This window comes from Saccostrea cucullata, unplaced genomic scaffold (assembly GCF_032062105.1).
Source record: "Saccostrea cucullata isolate Sc308-1 unplaced genomic scaffold, CSIRO_AGI_Scuc_v1 ctg297, whole genome shotgun sequence".
Lineage (NCBI taxonomy): Eukaryota > Metazoa > Mollusca > Bivalvia > Ostreida > Ostreidae > Saccostrea > Saccostrea cuccullata.
Genome location: NW_026929962.1, coordinates 497,181 through 517,417, shown reverse-complemented (window position 1 = coordinate 517,417; position 20,237 = coordinate 497,181). Strand labels below are relative to the sequence as shown.

At 33.8% G+C, this 20,237-nt stretch overlaps 1 protein-coding gene across 1 annotated transcript; it reads right to left on the bottom strand.

Annotated features, from left to right (window-relative positions):
• Positions 1 to 2,547: 2,547 nt before the first annotated feature.
• LOC134282570 (glutamate receptor 3-like) lies at positions 2,548 to 9,787 on the bottom strand. The gene is made up of 6 exons (XM_062764973.1): positions 9,568 to 9,787; positions 9,250 to 9,279; positions 5,843 to 6,043; positions 4,370 to 4,724; positions 3,081 to 3,802; positions 2,548 to 2,895 (listed from the first exon to the last, which is right to left on the bottom strand). Exons 1-6 carry the CDS (start codon positions 9,622 to 9,624, stop codon positions 2,782 to 2,784), a joined length of 1,479 nt encoding a protein of 492 aa, XP_062620957.1. The 5' UTR covers positions 9,625 to 9,787; the 3' UTR covers positions 2,548 to 2,781.
• Between the last annotated feature and the right edge of the window lie 10,450 nt (positions 9,788 to 20,237).

Below are 20,237 nucleotides of genomic sequence, written 5' to 3'. Positions count from 1 at the left end.
TTTTTTATTCTTAATGTCCAGGAAAAAGGTTATGACCTTGACCTGACCTTGCCTCTAATTTTAAACGGTCAAATTTAATCTCACTGATACCATCACTTAGTGATATTGTCCTCTTGATTCTATGAAAATTTCATAAATTTTTAAATACAAGAAATGTGAGAAGAATCCTACCTTAAGGTTAAAATAAGTAGGCGGGGCCTAATTTGTACGGGAAATGTTTACTATGACGTCACACATAATATAAGGTCTTCAAAATACCACAAAATGAAATTAATTGCTATTTCAAATAGCTGGATAGCTGTATACTACATACAAACTTACTATTACATGCAGTTTTGTCGTTTGTTAAATCCCAGACAACAGTATATAAACGATGCATCGATCGCAATGCACTTGTCAATGTGACGGCATCTCGCAAAAATGACGCAGTTTGTACACAGTGAGAGGCTGATCAAGTCACATTTTAAACAATGAAAAATGTCTTTTGTTCTCAAATTAAATATTATTTGCAATTAAATAAAAGGCCGTTAACTTGGATGCGATGTCTATTTTAGTATTTTATTTATAAACTGTCCGTACATTCTCCAGACAAGTGATACTGTCGTGTGTTTGTATGCAGATTCATTGAAAAAGTAATGGAAGGGCCCTAATAAATCGATTTATTGCAAGGGCATATCCTCAATGTATCTTGTCAAGTTTTTACATAAACTCAAGAAGCATTAAGATATTTGAAAAGTGCTCCGAACCTCATGAAATCTTGCAAATAAATTAATTATATAGCTATATTTAATGTAGTTGACCAGCAAAATATTCAACCTGCCGTCCAACAAATTAAATTTTAGCAATTAAAAAAAGGGAATCTACATAGGTTCGCAGCCCTTTTCACAAACTACATATAGTGTTAAAAAGGATTATACATTAAACTAAGATTTTTAACTTGGTTATGCCCTTGCAATATTGTGCTGCGTTTTCAAAACATCTTATTTTTGCAAGAAAGTAATTTGATATTTATTATTGAAATTTAAAGCAATATGAGCTGTATCTTCAAAAATTTTATTTTTCCTAGTAAAATGTGCTGTTATGATTAATTTGTATGAAATTTAAACCCTTCTGACCAATAAGCCCAAAATAAAGTTTTAAACTGTTTTAGAAGAAATATTTATGTACAACTGAATATACAGTATAATATAAGAAATCATTATTGTACAGGACGACAATAATTCAATTTTGCTTCAATCAAAGCTAATAAAAAAATTTCCATCGTAAATATAATAACAGAAGTTTATAAATGATTTATTTTTCTGTCATTAAATTAGTTAATCACAAATTTGCAATAAAATTTTCCGATGTCAAACATGCAGCTCATATTGCTTTAAGATATTCACGAGTTTTCAGAATTTTGCTGTATTATTTTTCGTAAAGCTAAAGTACAAATGACTTTTGCAAGCAGGTGGATTCATATAATCACAGCGAGATATAGATATTATTTCACTGTAGAAATGTACAGTCAACTATAGATAAAACACAAGAAAAAGGTACAGCTCACCTTATTGTAACAAACAGTTCATTGGTTGCATCCGTTTCATTAGTAGAGGTGTACCTCACCTTATCCTTGTTAATTTTCCATTTCTGGCTAGTATGTAATAAAGTTTGTACACAAAATCGTGATTTATTCTGATGGAAGTCACTGAAAACATTTTTTTTTCAATTCTCTTTCTTTAGCATTGACCAAAGAGATACGTGATAAATCAAGCAATTTGAAAGCAAGGGTTTCAGAATTGAAAAGAAGAAAACATCAATCACTTTATGTTGATTTACGGTCATTTATTTAAGATAAAACATGTTTTCCTGCAGTTTGGAAATTCAAGAGCACTTATATACAATACAAAGAAAAATGAGACGGGACATTTGTTTCCTTTAAGATGTGTCTGATATTGTTGTATATGGTGTAAAAACAAGTACACCCTGTAAAGTACTAGTACCTCTTATGGAGAAGATATCAGATAACGGAGATTGGAAATTCAAAAGCACTTTTAAAAAATACAAAATGAAATATATTAGGACAGTTTTGAGAGTTAAGTAATAAAATAATTATAGAAAAAAAAATTAAAAAGGTTCAAAACATCAAAATAATAATGAGTAGATAACGAGTATGTAATTTTCTTCAAAATGAATTCTCCCAGTAATTATTTTTAAACAATAAAATGCTTTCTTTGGCTGTTGGTACGGAAATTAATGTCTCAGCGGTTGCAGAAAAATAAGCAGGTTATTTTTATTTTTTCTGCAAAAACTGTGACGTTAATTTCCGTATTAACAACCAAAGAAAGTCATGTTATTGTTTATATATTTATACCAGTTTAAATAGTCATTGAAAGTAGAGTCAAAAGGACTAATTATTATATTATTCATATGTACCTCGTAGTACGTTTCTTTAATGGAACAGCGACTGATCAAGAAATCTATACAGTATACAGGTGATTGCCTAGTGTTGTTCTTGTAATGATTTTCGGCAATGGTTTTCTTTAGAAATAAAGGAGAAAACATTCAATGGATGTAAATGTTTAATAATTTCCGACAAGGGAATTGACGATAAATTTAAATGTTTCATCTGAAGAAGTTTATAAATAAAAATAACATAATAAAACATGTTGTAAGGCATTATTTGAAATAAAAAAAAATGTCTGGAATGGGACTTCATAATAAGGCAATGCAAAACTAATCATAAGCTTATTGCAGGTCATTAGATCTAGAAAATCTATTTTTGGTTTGATCAATCAATTTTTACACTGTTGTTGTAGATTTATTTCCGGTCAATAACCTGTCGGATGGCTGGAACTCAGAACCCGTGTCATCTCTCTGTTGAGCTTGTTTAGTCTTCGTTTTCTCCTTTTCTGGCTGAAATGATGACATGACACATCAATAATCATTGTAAAACACTAGTAGGCTGCCGTCATCTTTCTTAAGGTCATTTGAATTTTTTTAAAATAACTTTAACATCAAACAAAAACTTCTGAAATGTTTGCATCACGCTAAGAACTAGATATTTTTTGTATTGTTGAGACAAATTTATTGTATCTTACCTCCTCGGCAAACTTGTAAATAAGATATTCAATAATGGTTACTAAACTACCAAACACCAGTCCAATGGCTAGCGCCACCATAGCCCCGGAAAAATGACCAACATCTAGCACGTAAAATTTTGGAATCTCGTACAGTTCAGGCCGACTATCATCAAACACTATTCCCCGACATGATGTCGAAAACCAATTTTCGTTCATATCGTTTAGGTAGCCTAGTTCATCAGTAGTCGATATTGCTACATTAATTCGTCGCTTATTTAAAGAGTCTTTTGGAAAAGCAAAGGCAAAATGTCTATACACAGAGGTATCCTCAACGATGTAAAGCTTACAGGAGTAAGTCCTCAGGTAATATTTTATCATCATTGATTCTCCGAGTAAAGCTAAGGCCTGTGTTGGCTCTTTACTGACTCTCTCTAACCCTTCTTTAATGGATGGGACTGTTTTGTATCCTTTTGATCTTAGATGTTGTGCTATCCTCGCATTTGAATTTAAAATGAACTCTTCCATGGCTCCTCCTTTGGTTATTAAGTACGGAATGTCACTGTTTGCGAGATCTTTGAGGTTCTTCACTCTGACCATCCTTTCGCTGTGCTCTGCGTTCGGTTCGATTCTCAGTAAATTTGATAGATTTGCAATATAACACGAGATAGATATAACAACAAACAACCACCAAAACATAACGATGACTCTGCCACCGATGGAACGAGGAGCTCTCGTGTAACCTGTAAGATAAAGTCTTTTTTGTACCATACTTTGATACTGTACACAGGGAAATTTTCGCCCCCTTTCGCCCTACCCTCATTTAGGCGAATTTAAAACGGGCGAATTAAAAGAATGCAGTATAATTTTTAAACAAAACTATGACGGGGCGAATTAAAAACGGGACAAAATTGTTTGCAAGTGTGAAAGGGCGAAAATAACCCTGTATACGGTATACAAAACGATGTGTTTGCTATTATACTTTTAGCATCAAATATACTTCAGTCATGAAGTACATACTATTAGCTGCTGAACATGCTCTATGGTTGAGGAAATTCAAACAGACAAGGCAGACAGCTACAGCTCCAAGAGTTGTAAAAATCAAACTTTCAGAACTTTCTCAACAAGAAAGCCACAAATATACTTGAAGTAAAAACATTAAAAATTATTTCCAGGAGACATTCAAGGCCTTGACATTCAGTAGTTCTTATTTTCTCATTCTCATTTTCTGTTTTTTTTTCTCTCGCTCATTCATGATTGTTTTTGCATAAACCCCTCTGGTACCAACCAAGTGCTAACGGAATACGTACCTTGCCACATTAAAGCACTCATCACAAACCAGAAACTGTTCATACACGTAAAAGACTCTCCCTCTCGTAGTGAGGCCTCGCCATCACGTGACATCCTCCGCCATTCATAAGGATTAAAATAAGACACCACATAAAGAAGTGTGCTGGTAACAACAAACGAAATGAAAATCATCATCCATACACTAGGCTTTAAAGGATCCCAGACCCTCAGCAGACGATGGCCGATTGATTCTTCAGCTTTGTGTGGTTGCCTTAGAACTATACCAAAAGGTGTAGTCAGAAAAGGAGTTGAAAAATCGACAACTTGTGCCCGCTCCGAAGTTATTGTAAATGGACCGGCGGCCAAATCCACTCTCTATGAAAAAATTATAAAAGAAACAAAATTTAGCATTCATAAATTGAGAACAAGCCATGCAAAGTGCATAGAGCTTCAAAAGTATAAAATAAAATCATATGCAATTTGTGAAATTTTAAAGAAAAGTATTATTATTGAAACGTCCCAATTAATGAAAAATAAGAATACTAGTAAATTGCAACTGGAAAATTCTCAAAAAAGTATATTTTGGTTTTCAAAACTATCCTTTGAAAAAAAATGACAAAAATCCTTGGTTTAAGACTACATGCTTGTATCACCGTGCAAAATTGACCCATTTTACAACACATCTTTTGGACTTTTATTTTGAACTTTAATATTTTTCATCTATCATTTTCATTGAACTTATTTTTTTATTTTTAAATCTTTATTTACTGTTGGACTATGAAACACCCAATTTTTACTTAATTACATAGTGACACTATATGGACAATTGTTGAGAACTACAAAGAGACAGAGTGTTAACCGTCATTAATCTCTAATGCCTTATAAAAACAAACATGTAATTATTCCATTAATCTTTCTTTCATGTTCATCTTATCAAAACTTTTCACAGATTGTATAATTCACTCAACACATGTCATTTTGTCACTCAATTTGCTAATTGTTCCAAAGAATTCTTTTATATACCAGTATCTAAATTGTATTTGTCAGTTCGGAGGCCCGACGCATTACTGGCCACTTCCGTCTGTGTTCCCCGCTTGTATTTCTTGAATGTTAAAATTGTTGTTCATCATTTTAATTACATGCATTTACAAATAAACTCGGAAACCAGATTACCCGTTACTTTGGATTTCTAATATGTGCAGTCGGGAAGAGTCCTAGGAATACGGCTTTACTACTTCCGGCCAACGGCGCCACTCACTTTCCCTGCCAACATTCCCTCTTTCCCGATCAACAGCATATTATATATTTTGACCCAAACTACGTGGTTATACTTGTCTGCCCATTTTCTTTAATAATAATACAGTCTGTACCTTTGTTTATCTTACTTACACAATAGCAGTAAGGTTTCTTTTTTTTCTGAAAACATTTTCTTTTTAGATAACCTCATATACAATTTAAATAACTTCATTTACCCTTTGAATAACTTCATGTACCTTTTGAATAACTTCATTTAATGTTCCACTCCAGTTTCCTGGAGTTATCTCTCTTCCAAAGGTCCCGTCAGGCGAGATTTCGATATCATAATCAAAGTCCACTTTCTTCTTCAGCTCCTCTAGCAGGTCTATAATGTAACCGCGATATGTCTTATTTATATTCCCGTTCGTTCCCTTCTCTTCCATCAGAAATGGAGAAGTCTAAAAAGTAAAAGTTCAGCTAAAGCAAGACCAAGAAAAAAGAGGATCACTAACTGCAGAGAATGAGAATCTCTAACTGCAGATTATTAATACTATTCAAAATAAAATTATGAGTGTCCGTGATTAGAAAAGAAGATTGAGAGTTTTGGTCTTCTTAAAATTTATACTTTATTTAATTTGTTTTAAAGATATGTGCAATTCCATCTACATGTACTTGCTATATGGCGTTGACTTAATCTATGACTACAAACGGCCTTTACTATTGAAAACTTCTAATTTAAAGGAAACGTTCTACTATCTAAAGCAATCGATTTCTTAATTTAATTTGACTTTCTAGTATGTTACAAGGATGCAACATGAGTTAGTACCTCAATGATGCAAAAAGGGCTTAATTCTTCTTTAAGGAATCAAACTGTCTTAATGCTTCAAAAAAGCAAAGTGACTTAGTGCAAGGATACACAATATCTTAATGATTCAAGGAAGCAAAACGGCCTAGTGCTACAAGGATGCAAAATATTTTGGTTGGTGCTTCAAGGATGCAAATGACCTAGTGCTTCAAGGATGCAAAAACAGGATTTAGAGCTTCCAGCATGCAAAAATTTGGTGCTTCAAGGATGCAAATGACCTAGTGCTTCAAGGATGCAAAAACAGGATTTAGAGCTTCAAGCATGCAAAAATTTGGTGCTTCAAGGATGCAAATGACCTAGTGCTTCAAGGATGCAAAAACAGGATTTAGAGCTTCAAGCATGCAAAAATTTGGTGCTTCAAGGATGCAAATGACCTAGTGCTTCAAGGATGCAAAAACAGGATTTAGAGCTTCCAGCATGCAAAAATTTGGTGCTTCAAGGATGCAAATGACCTAGTGCTTCAAGGATGCAAAAACAGGTTTTAGAGCTTCAAGCATGCAAAAAGTACGAAGTTCTCCAAGAATGCAAAATGGTTTAGTGCTTCTAGGATGAATAGTGACTTAGTAAGAGGGAATTAGATGTGGAATAAAGGCAGCAGAGTCAATATCACTGAATGTTTTGACGAGGATTTTGGAACATGTTAGAGAGATAAGATATAAATGGGCAGTATAAGAAGCGTTTTAATTTTTATGGCCTTAGCACCATGGCCATAGATGAAGACAATTTATTTTATTTAAGGAATGAAGCTAATTTCAAGTTATGTTATACGATATAACATAACTTGGGGCAGTTTACATCATTCATTTACCTATTTGCCACTTGCTTACTTGGGATATTTTTAGATAGAATGGACTATAAAATAGAAACATACTCTAGAAAGAACGGTTTGAGTAAAATCTATTATTTTGAAATAGTTTGTTATTTAAAGCCCCTCTCTAGACTTTTTCACTCTTACGGAGACACCACCACTTGCCGGTGTAGAGCTGCAAAGTTTGTCCTTTGCTCGGTGACTCAGGGTGTATTGAACAATGGGGAATCTTTTTCGTGCCCACACCTACTTCGACATGGGGCTCGGTTTATACGGTCTCATTCGAACGACCGGTCTCCACGTCCCACTGTGGGATTCGGATAAGACCCTATAAAGTGAGGTCCCGTGTAGCAATAGCTGCTAGCACGAAGACCCCTCCCTGCTCAATGGCCCTGAGATCCGAGTACTTTTGATTTGGTGGTGCTATATGGCTTTCATATTCCAAAGGTGTTTTCCTTGTGACAAGACCTTTCTTTGGGTACCACAAAATTTGACCTCTAGACCTTGACCTGTGAGTTTGACCCACTTTTACAAAAAAGAACAAAACCAAACATTAATCTTGGCCATTTTTTTTTGAACAGTGAATACAAGAGCGTTCTTATTTCACGTGTGTATTCCTTGTTACAAGATCTTCCTCCGGATGCCTTTGGATGCTAGCAATTTTGATCTTGACCTTGGAAATTAATATAAGCTACCATACGGAGGCATCAGTGTTTTACAAAAACATCTTGTTTTCATTGTTTATGTGAAAAGGGCATAAAAACAAGCAGATCAGTTTTATATTTATATAAAAATCACAATAATTACCTCTCTTACATGAATATAAATTACTTTATAGCATTTTTTTTACAGTTTCGAATACTTGCCAAAGATGTGGAATTGGCTGGTGTTCGTAAATTGTTACTACTATATGTATAAACATATATTTATGAATATAAAATAACAGAAAGGTAGACCTATTTGTTATAAAATGACGAGCTTGATAAAATCAATAAAATGCTAATTTCCACGGCTCTTATAAACAATTGTCTGCTGGAACAAATTACCTATGAGTGGTAGCGTAAAGTAGATAATTTTAGTTATGAAAGCCACTCACGTATGACCTAAATACACGAGATTGCATCTTGTACTAGTATGTCCAAAAATAAAATCCAACGGGGTTGATAATCCTATCATTTGAAACGTGTTCCTCATTACCACCCAGTTCTAAAATGTATATTTACAGTTTGTTGAGAAATGTTTGTACAAACACATTGAATGCTTTCTCTTTTTTATCACTCAAACGGGTTCGAATCCCACCGTGGAACGTGGAGACCGGTCCTTCGGATGAGACCGTATAAACCGAGGTCCCGTGTCGCAGTACTGAGGTGCTGGCAAGATAAATATCCATCCCTGCTCAATGGCCCTAAGTGCCGAGTATAGAAAAAAATGTAGCTCTCCACCGGCAAGTGGTGGTCTCCAGATGAGTGAAAAATTCTCGAGATGGACGTTAAACAATTTACAATCAATCAATCATTTATCACTTAAATTACAAATAATTTTTAATATATGCAATATTTTGTTAGTAACATTTCTTTTTGTTTTACAGAAAGTATTCCAAAAATTGTTTTCCCAATTAAATAAATTATGCTGCAATCTCTGAGTCTGGCGAGTCAAATATAAATATAACTGGAATACTGTCAATCAATCTCTTCTCGTAAACTGAGATTGGAATTTACAGGCCGTACTGATTGATCTGGACTTATTTATATAATTCAACAGCCGGAAAAAGAGTCATTTCCTTCTAATTTAAAGGAGAAAATCAATAAAAGACCAACGAAGATAAATTTGTCACACAAAACTAACTGACATACTGGAATTATAATACTTTATTGCATATATACCGAGATGTGTGATTTTGTTTGAATGTTGATGATTGAGATTTGTGTACTGTAACGATATAGGGATGCCACTCAGATAGAAAGGCGCCACGATAAATAATTAATACTTACCAGCACCGAAGAGACAATTAACGATGGTGTCTGAAACAAATAATTATTACATAAGGAGTCCATTAAATGTTCCGTGAGTTGTTATTTCTAACGGATAAAAAAGTATTACTTTTAATTTATTTAATATTATAATCAGTACTCTCTCTCATTCTCTCTCTCTCTCTCTCTCTCTCTCTCTCTCTCTCCATGCAGACATGGAAAGGCATGCCTATCACACACTCACACTACCTGTGCTAAAAATAGATTTGATTGGGTTTAACATTTTCAAAGTGATGAGAAAATTAGCTGAAAATGACTTCATTAAACCCAATTACTTACCTCACTCGATACGAATGTGTAGCAAATTAATAAGCTCCAATATGCCAAAAGATCCATAATTTTGATAATAACAGAGAGAGTTGTATAAGCAAAGAATCTAGCGCGTCTCGGAATTAAACGTTCTTTCTCTGCAAACGCTGTACAAGCCGAGCCTCCAATACATAATGTGGAAAACACACCGCTCAGGTTAGCCAGCCTAATTAGATCGTTGTGTTTTCTTCTCTTTCCTCACAATCGGATAATATTTATGCAATGATATTAATAGCTGTGCATCCATGTGTCGGGGTAGAAAGTAGACATATTATGTAATCATATTTAGCATGTTCGTTGACTTTAATAAACACTAATGTTGAATCAATATCATTAAAAAATTACCTACCGGTAAGTACCACCATAGAGAAAGAATTCAATAAAAACAAGAACTAGAGGTAAAGTTAACAGTGAGCTCACAAAATGATAAACTCGTTCTTATATAATTATCATGGCAATGGGCATTTTTGCTATGGGAAAGCCAAAAATATCTGTCTTTAAAAAAGGAATATGCACAATAAGACTACATGTATATGTAATAAAGATTCTCCAGAAATATCATATAATTTCATTCAGTGATATAGGAGGAGTTGCAATTAAGAAATGGGTAACGCCGATAATTCAGAAAGAATGGCGTGTATATTTGCTTTGAAAAACTCAAATGTGTCCAATTAATAAATTACGAGGAGTGCAATTCTATTATGTAAAAAATATTAGAGAATGAGAGTGTCAATGTTTTGCCTTTGGAAAGTCCAAATATGTGCCCGATCATGGAGTTATATTGAGGTTTGATCAAAAGCTTAACAGATGGACGCAAGGACAGACAAACAGACGGACATCACTATAACTATATACATCCTACTTTATATTGTGTAAGCTGTGATGGTGATGGGGATTAAAATCAGTTTCACATGTATGTCTTCTTCTCTAGATAAAAATTGCGTTGTTTTTTATGATCATGTTTCTCCAAATCTAAGAAACTGTGTTAATATATTCTTTAATTGAATTGAAGTTAATGGGTAGGTTTGTTTGATGTTTAAAGTCCCTCTCAAGAATTTTTCATTCCTATAGAGACCGTGACGCCACCATTTGCCGGTGGAGATCTTGAAGTGCCAAAAATACTAAAGCACACAGTTTGGGACTCTGTTCCTCCATATCTATGTAACAAAAAGGAACATGGAAAGATGCCCCGTATGTACATGTCAAGTACTTTGTTTCTATAAATATAACTTCCTCGATAACGTTGACTTCTAGTATATTTCTGAACAAAATATTTTTTTTAAACCGAAAATCAAGTTTGAAAGATATACAAAATGGGAGCAGAGCAAACACGGACCTCAAAAAATATCAGAGGTGGATCAGGTGCCATGCAGGGGAAAGCATTCCCTGTCGTCCTGTCACACCTGCAATCTGCTCATTGTAATGATCGGACAAAAGGAAAAATCCCTGGACGATTCAGTGTGTAAATAATTGATACATGAACTGTGTTTCGAAAACGTGTCTTCAAAATGATATTTTAGCGCAATATTAAAGAATAAATGTTATTATCAGAAATTATAAATTTTGCAAGTTGACTTTTAAACAATCAATAAAAAATTGAATTTTTTACAAGCGATCGCGAAGATTGCCAAGTCCAGCAAATGCTGTAACAATCTTTAAGAAACGCTAACTGATATAATATAAATGAAAAACTTCAAATATTTTGTGGCTCGATAATGTAATCAGATGTGGATTTCCCTAAACCAAAAAAATAACAGGGTATGGAACATCATTTAGGCTAAAAAAAATCATTTTAAACAATAAAAAGCAGGAGCAAAGCAAACACAGCAGAAGTGGGATCAGGTTTCATGGAGGAGTGACGGTCACACCTGCCGTGTGTTCCTAGTCATAATGGGGATAAACGAAAAATCCGTAGATAAATCACAATGTTAATAGTGGACTGACAATAAGTATAAAAACGTCGGTCAGCTTTTGACTTAATAGTATATTTTATAGTAACACATCCAAGTATGAAACTGATGTATCAGACTCTTTATCATCGTTTATTTCAAACTTACTGAAAAAAGCAAGTCGACAGTAAATAGAAGTAACTAATGTTAATTGATATTAAGTCGTCGATATATCGAAATGTCGGGCTGAAGACCGAACCAAATGTTTTGTATAAATTTATTAGTACATGATTTGAATATATGGAGAAAAAGAACAGTATTCAAGCTTAAAAGTCCATTAATCAACATGCCCCTGTCATGATTAGGAAATAAAGGAAAAATTTGTCGATAATTCGATGTGTAATAATGGTCTAATAATAAATATGATATATGTCAGCTAGCATTTGACTTTATGTTAAAATTGTATTTAATGACAAGCCCATTTTAACGGCCATAGCACTTAAGAAGTGATGACATTAAACGATATTCTTGTTTCATCAACTTGTTTGTCAATAGTTTACCTAGTTCTAAAAATTGTACATGCCTTGAGCAAAATTTTGCGTATTCCATAAACACTGATATATATTAACCCCAGATACATGTACAAGTGATAAAAGCATATTGCTGCATAAGTGAGGGAAGTTGAAAATTGAAAAAATAAAGTCATCATGCTTATCATAAGGCTTAGTTTTTAGATTACCATAACATTTTTTTCTAGTAAAATATTCATTTTTGAAACAGAGGTCAGATTCTGTGGTATCTTTTATATCAAGCTCACTGGAATATATCGTATCGACATAAAATGTATAAATAACCATTGTTCATTGACAATACGTCAATACATAAAAATGTAAATGTTAACCATTGTTAATTGACAATACATCGTCGATATATCTAAATGTAGATTTGACGGCCGCAGCAAGTTTTCTTTCTTTTCACGTATGAGATTTTGGACAAAATTTGAACAGCAAGCAATTGGTACCCACGTGATTCTGACAGATTGTTGGAATACCGGGTCTCCAAAAACTACAAAGATATTGTCAATCAAAAACTCAAGCATCCTTTTTGATATCAGCCTTGGGGTCCTTGTGTCTATAATCAAAATGATTTTTAGCAAAACATTTTTAAAATGAATAATGTAAATGTAAGTAACAAGTTCTATTTTTATCAAAAAGCAACAGTCTATAGTAATTAAAAAAGATTGGACCTTAATTTTTCGAAGAGAGTGTTAAAATTTTTTTAAGTTCCTTTCAGCTTTTTGGAGGTTTTTTTTTTTTACACCCCTTCTCGAACATGTTATTGTACAGTACTCCTGAATGTTCTCCTTTACTGCTGTCAATATTTTGGCGAGGAGTAAAGAAAGGGGCCTGGTAAAAGATTAACTTGAGTCCACTAAAAAAAAAAGACATATGTTTGGCTTTTTAATAAGTTTATGAAATAAACATTGGTATGCTAATAGGCAGTTGATAGGTATTAATGATTGTGTTTAATTCTTGGGAATATTAAAAATATTCAAAAATGACATATGATTATGAAGAATTTCTTCCCTATAAAGGGAGCTGTGGTCAAATATGATATTAAGCTGGGTAAGCACATGCAAAATTAAACTTTGGTCTTCAAAAATACAATTAAAATAATAAGCCTTTAAGAAAGACGATGCTGTTACCCGCTCTGTCTGTTGGGATCTGTACCTACTGATCTATCTAATTATTTTTTCCCTTTTGAATTATTGAACACAGAAACGATACATTGTGTTAATATTGCCCCTCAATGGTTTAATTCTAAATTTTAACATCCATCAGATACTTTTTATAAATATATGACACCAGTTGAATTTTTTTTTTTTATTATTTTTGACCCTTTTAAAATAATGACTTATGGTCCTCTTTATTAACTATATTTACTCCACCGGTTGTGACGTGTCCTACAAGACTGTAGTTGCAGAGTGAAGATGAACACAAATGCGTTGCATATGAGGATTATGCTTCAGATGTTCATACAGAACTGGGACAGACAGACAGACGGACGAACGGACGGACAGGCAGACAGCTAGACAGACAGACGGACGGACGGACGGACAATCTCAGAGGAAACCTATAGTCCCCTCCGATTTCACCGGTAGGGGACTAATAATACTGCAGACGTTACATAATGTCTCACTCCGGTTTTTACATAGGAGTAGGTGATATTATGTCCTACTGAACATTTTGTTTTTGTTGAGGCTCTTGAGCAGGTGGATCAGATTGGATGAAATACCAGAACGACATACATGTAGGATACTCTAAAGTCTATCTCCGTGTATGCTATGGCTATTCAATAACATGTGTTTTATTTACTGGAAAAGATGCCAAAATTGATACTTTACCAACTACTGTGCTTTAGCAGTTAATGGTATTTAGCTGGTTTTATTTTGTAAAATGAATTCGTTTATGGATTACAACACTGTTATCGAAAATCTAATGACAAAACTGAATGAGAAAGAGATTACGATACAACTAACCAACATCACCTGCATATTAATCATTGAAATAAAGTCAACTCCACGCCTTGCTATGTTTTACCAATATACCAGAACAAAAATGTCAACATGATATATTTATCGTTGAATATTGATGGGTATCTTTTTCATACAAACTACATGTATGTAGACCATTATACACACTGAATTGTGTTTACGGTTTATCCCGTTTGCCAAATTATGGAGCAAAGTAGACATTGACCACAAAGTGTGTTTTTCTTCATCATGGCACCTTTGTCCCTGATGTTTGGCCTTTGATCCTAAAATATGTACTGTATCAATTGACATTTGACCCTGATTACTGTTCGATATACCTCAATAGTTCGCGAAATTCAAATGCAATGCATCCACAAAGCAGGTGTATATTTCATAGACCGTTAGCTATGTAATTGTGCAAAACGCAATTTATTGAATATTTTTTTGCATTATTATTCATAATTTATCTAGAAATTAAATATAATGTCATGGCAACTTTCTAATGTGTGTGTTATGTCATTCTGAAAAGTTTGTATTAAAAATTTACCCTGATGTTTGGGCACTGTAGGTTAGCGTTTTTAATTTCCGGGAGGCGATTTTTAAGCTTTGATATCACAGGAAAGCTTACATTTTGAATAACATTGTTATTGTTCCAAATGTGCAGAAGTTTATGTATTTTCGTTTCAAAGGAAAGAGGTCAATTTTACTGATTTTTATGCAACATACACTATATTAGAAAGTTTTCCTATCAGAAATTCACATGCATTGCATCAACCCGACGTTTTGAACAGTTTCTAAGTACCTTTAAATTCATGCACACTTTTGTACCGTATAATGTTAGACTTATTGGGAAAAAAAAATCTATGAAAACGGTGGTTATTTCCTACTACATAACATATACAGGGATCTATATATATGCTAGTTAACGATCCCTGATATAAATGTACAAATTTGATTCTGCAGCCTGGATTTCCTCTGAGATTTGAAATACTGTCTGTATAATAAATGAATAACCCGAATTTCAAATGTGATAAAAGAAAATATATATTTATTGTTTTACTTATAACTATAAATATTTATAATTTTGTTTGTGAACATGATACTTTGTGGTTTAAGAGGTAGTCCACTGAAAATCAGGCAATGGGTGGCACATCGCATGTCATGGATTTTTATTATTTTTTGCATATAGGTTTTTTTTTCAAAATAAAAAAAATTTTAGTGCGTATTTTTGGTAATTGCCATTTAAAAAAAGGTCAACATAAAAAAAAATTACTACGTTTTTATTTTGTTTTATATGTACCAGATATGGATGTGTCTATTTCATACTATTTTGTACCATAGACTCTTAAATTTTAGTAATGAATAAGACTCCAATTTATATTTCTTTAGAAAAAAAAATATGTGGTCCAAAATTGAGTTTAGCAAGTAACTTTTTGAATTGATAAATTTTCATTACGTTATAAAACAGCAGTTTTTTTTCTATATTAGTCATACAGGCTATATTAGCCACAATTTTTCATGCAAGAAATCTATAATTGTAATGTTAAATTTGGCTCTTTTGTTGTAATATGGCCAAAAAATTACTTGATTTATTTTTGTACATCAACAGATAATGTTATTTTCTACATTTAAAAAGAGCTGTTCAGAATTTATTTCTGGAAACGTTATACCATGGATTCATTTCAATTTATTTAAAATACTAATGTCTTTTACGTAAAAAAAATCATGAAAAGGTATGAAATTCACAACAGGATTTCTTTATTACTATATAAGTTTTATAATGATATCCACAGGCAATTTGTTACATGTACGTATATATATTGAAAACGAACAGTATCCTAAAATTTAATTTTATATTAATAAGAAAATGTATTTCATATATATAAAATCAAAAAAAGCCGGGACGGGGTGTGTGTGGGGGGGGGGCATTTTTGTTTTAGACCCGCAAAAAATGAATGTGAGTATGTATTTCAATCACCAAATTTAACCAAAAAAAAAAAAAAAACCCAAACAAAAACAATACAAAACAAAAAATCACATCTTCTGAGCAAATTATACACATTTAAAATTTTGTACCTCAAAGTATCTGACAAAAAACGTTATGATTAACACCGTGTCTCTTGCTTCTTTTACATTTAACCACTTGAAAATAACTTCCAAATCAACGGTATGTATTTTGAAATACCTTTAGGAAAAAATGATATGCAAAACAAATTAAGAGCAGTCATCTATTTACCAAGCTAAAATAAATAGTCAAATCAAAATTGTTATATAAAATTAATTTTGTTTGTAATGTGTTCCATTTTCTTTTATATTTTGGAAAACTGATCAGTGTTTTGCAATATTTTAAGAAAGACGAAATAAAATTAAACTGTTATCAAGTTTTCATAATGGTTTATATAGTACCTATTTTACTAAATAAGCAATTTTAAAACCTTGAGGATATTCTGGTTAACAAAATAACCCCCCAAAAGTATATCTGTATTAGATCATTCATATCATGATCAACAGATATGAAGATATATCCAGGAAGCATATATACAGAAAATATATCAGTATTTTAAAGATGTATTTAAATTTAAAAATAAAGCCATGTCTTCAGAAAGCCAACAAACGATGGAACATAAAATTTCATTATTTATTCTTATCACCTGATTTTGACCCTGTATCGGATTTTTACTATTGAAATTTTGAAGATTTTTTAGCTGACATGAAAACAGAAAATTAGGGCTTGCATAGACCTTTCCGAAAATATATAGTTTGCCCTACTTCTAATAAAATTAGATACCTAGATTTAACGGGTTTTTCTTCCTTTCATGTGCCATCATTTGAAAAGGAATTTTCTAAAATAGCAGTACTCACAACATTGATTATTACAAAGACATTTTTTCACCTAGAATTTTTTATTTTCTACTCTTGGGGAGAAGTAATTAATTGAAAGGATAAACAAGATACACTTAATGATGTAGGTAAAAACATCTGGGTTTTTTTTTCAAAATAACGTATTCCATTTAAAAGGTTAATAAGACTGTATTCTATTTCTTTATTTCAAAGAAATCGTCCCTTTTTGTGTGTGAATAAATGAAGTGATAATCGTTATGACAGCAGTTTATAAGTCATACAGGCTAATTACTAGTAGCCACTTATGCAAGAAATCAGGTGTCTCTAGGTCGATTAAACATCAACAGATAATGTCTACATTTAAAAAGAGCTGTTCAGAATTTATGGAAGCGTACATTTCAACTCTGTAAAAAAGGGAAAAGGTATGAAATTCACCAGGATTTAACTATAAAAGATTTAAAATGATATCCACAGGCAATTTGTTACATGTACGTATATATATTGAAAACGACCAGTATCCTGAATGTATTTCGGATAAAATCAAAATATTTTTTGTGACCCGCAAAAAATGAGGATTTCTCTCACATGAGCAAATTATACACATTTAAAATTTTGTACCTCAAAGTATCTGACAAAAAAACGCTATGATTAACACCATGTCTCTTGCTTCTTTTACATTCAGAGAGAGAGAGAGAGAGAGAGAGAGAGAGATCGCATTGAAGATGTTTGGATATTTTAGACACCTTTACAAAGGAAAACTCCTACCTTGTAGAACAGGTATTTCTTATGAAATTGACGGTTTACATAAACACTAAGCACGTGTTCGACACAATAAACATGATAAAATCATAATTATGGACAAATTCGGCAATGCGTGTTTTACATAAGCGGGAACTCTATACATAGCTCTTTTAAAACTCTTAATTTCAATGTAACTCATGTTGCTTGTCGCGGGAAGTGTAGTTCCAAAACATTACGGCGGATCTCCTTCAATGCGCTTCATTGTATGTATTTTGAAATACCTTTAGGAAAAAATGATATGCAAAACAAATTAAGAGCTAATCTATTTACACCTCTCTTGTTATATAAAATTAATTTTGTTTGTAATGTGTTCCATTTTCTTTTAGGATGAAGCAATATTTTAAGATAAAATTAAACTATCAAGTTTTCATAATGGGTACCTCGAAAAGACCTTGAGGATATTCTGGTTAACAAAATAACCCCCCAAAAATCTGTATTAGATCACAGAATCAACAGATATGAAGATATATCTAAGAAAATACAGATAGAGATGTATTAGCCATGTCTTCAGAAAGCCAACAAACGATGGAACTCAGATGGACCCCAGATGGGAAAAGAAGAAAAGGCCGACCAAAAACAAGACAGAAGCGAACATTTGAAAAGGAACTCAAAGACATGAATCTTACTCTTGGGGAGAAGTGGAAAGGATAAACAAGAACAGAGGAACTGAAATCCCTAGTCCTTGCCTTATGTGTCTCCGGGTGCAACAAGGATCAAGTAGGTATTCAGTTTATTCAATTCTTTACGAGAGAGAGAGAGAGAGAGAGAGATAATAGAGAGAGATGCTCTCTGCAATGCCATGGAATTTTCCAATCTTTGTCTTTTCAAGATGGGTTTCAGTTGTAAAATGACAGGATACGAATGCTGCTCAGAGTTACAATGACATTCAGAATGATTGGCTTCAGGCAGGCGTGAGACAGCCTCCTGTCCAAGCTTTCATGGACGGTATGATAGCAAGCACAAATACCATCATAGAGGCAAAATGGACCTTGAAGGAGATAAAGGAAATCATCAGTTTGGTCCGTATGAAGACCAAGCCATCAAAGTCGTGGAGTCTCATATTGAAAAAGGGGAAGTCACAGGAGAAAAGTTCAGGGTTGGAGATTATTCCATCAGTCTCAGAGAAAACCAGTCAGGTGCCTGGGAAAGTTCTTTGATGATTCACTGGGTGATAAACAGAATATTAGTGACACTAGTAATCAAATGGAGAACTGGATGAACACCATAGACAAAAACGCCTTACCAGGAAAATACAAGACAGATATACCATCATGGCATACTTCCACGAATTCTTTGGCCTCTACTTGTGTATGATGTGCCAATGACAGCAGTTGAATAGATGGAGCGACGGATCAGCGGGTATATTAGAAGATGGCTCACGGTTCCCAGAAGCTTTAGCAGCATTGGTTTATACAGCACAGGAACAAAGCTGCAATTACCACTGACGTCAATTGTTGAGGAATTCATTGTCACCAATGTCAGGCAGTTTCTGAGGTTACGTGACAGTAATGATTCCAAGGTACGGGGGCAATTTAAGAGTCAAGATCAAGACGGGCAGAAAGTGGACAGCAAAGAAGATAGTACAAAAGGCAGAGTCTGAGACAAGCTGTGGGAAGTGTGGCAGTAGGCAGGCAGGGAATAGGAATAATACCATCGACAAGATGGGGTACATCATCAGAAGTGGAGAAGAGCAACTTGTGCAGAAGGAAATGCACAAAATGGAAGAGCACACAAGAATGGTGAAGGAAGTTGGTATGAAGAAGCAGGAAGCTGGTTAAACTGGGAAGGAGCTCAATAGAAGAAGTTATTTTGGAACGAGATGTGGATAACAGAGCCTCAGAGACTACAGTTTCAGCTTAAGTCGGTTTACGACGTGCAAACAACCCCGACCAATCTGACAACATGGGTCATGAGGGACGACCCAAACTGCAATCTTTGTGGTAGACCAGCCAACCTGGAACATATCCTGTCTTCATGTTCAGTAACCTGAACAGATGGAAGATATACATGGAGACATGACAGAGTTCTATCTGTTATTGCAGATGTGCTGTGAAAAGCAAGGAAGAAGCCTTGGAAGATCATGGAAGGCTTAAAGTTTGTAAACTTTGTGAAGGCTGGTGAACAGATGAGTCGTGTTGGGGGAGTGGAAGGAGGTAGACTGTTGGGGACCGCCAGTGACTGGGAAATGCAAGCAGATCTGAACAGTCGTATGCAGTTTGCATAGGAAATAGCAGCTACATGTACTAATCAGAGACCAGATATTGTTATTTGGTCTAATTGAATAAGCCCATGAGCGGAAAATGAATGAATAGCAGGATCTGGTTGCAGACTATCAACAACGGCTCTGGATCAATATTATGCTGTCTTCCAGTGGAAGTTGGATGCCGTGGTTTTGTAGGGCAATCTATATGGAGGGCTTTGCGGATTGTCGGTGTTACAGGCACTGAGAGAATGCAATTCATTGGACGTCTGGAGAGAGAGGCAGATATGGCATCCATTTGGATATAGAAGAAGAGAGAACATTGGAAAGTGGAACACTGACTCTGTGTATTTGCTTATGAATGTAAGGTGTTGTA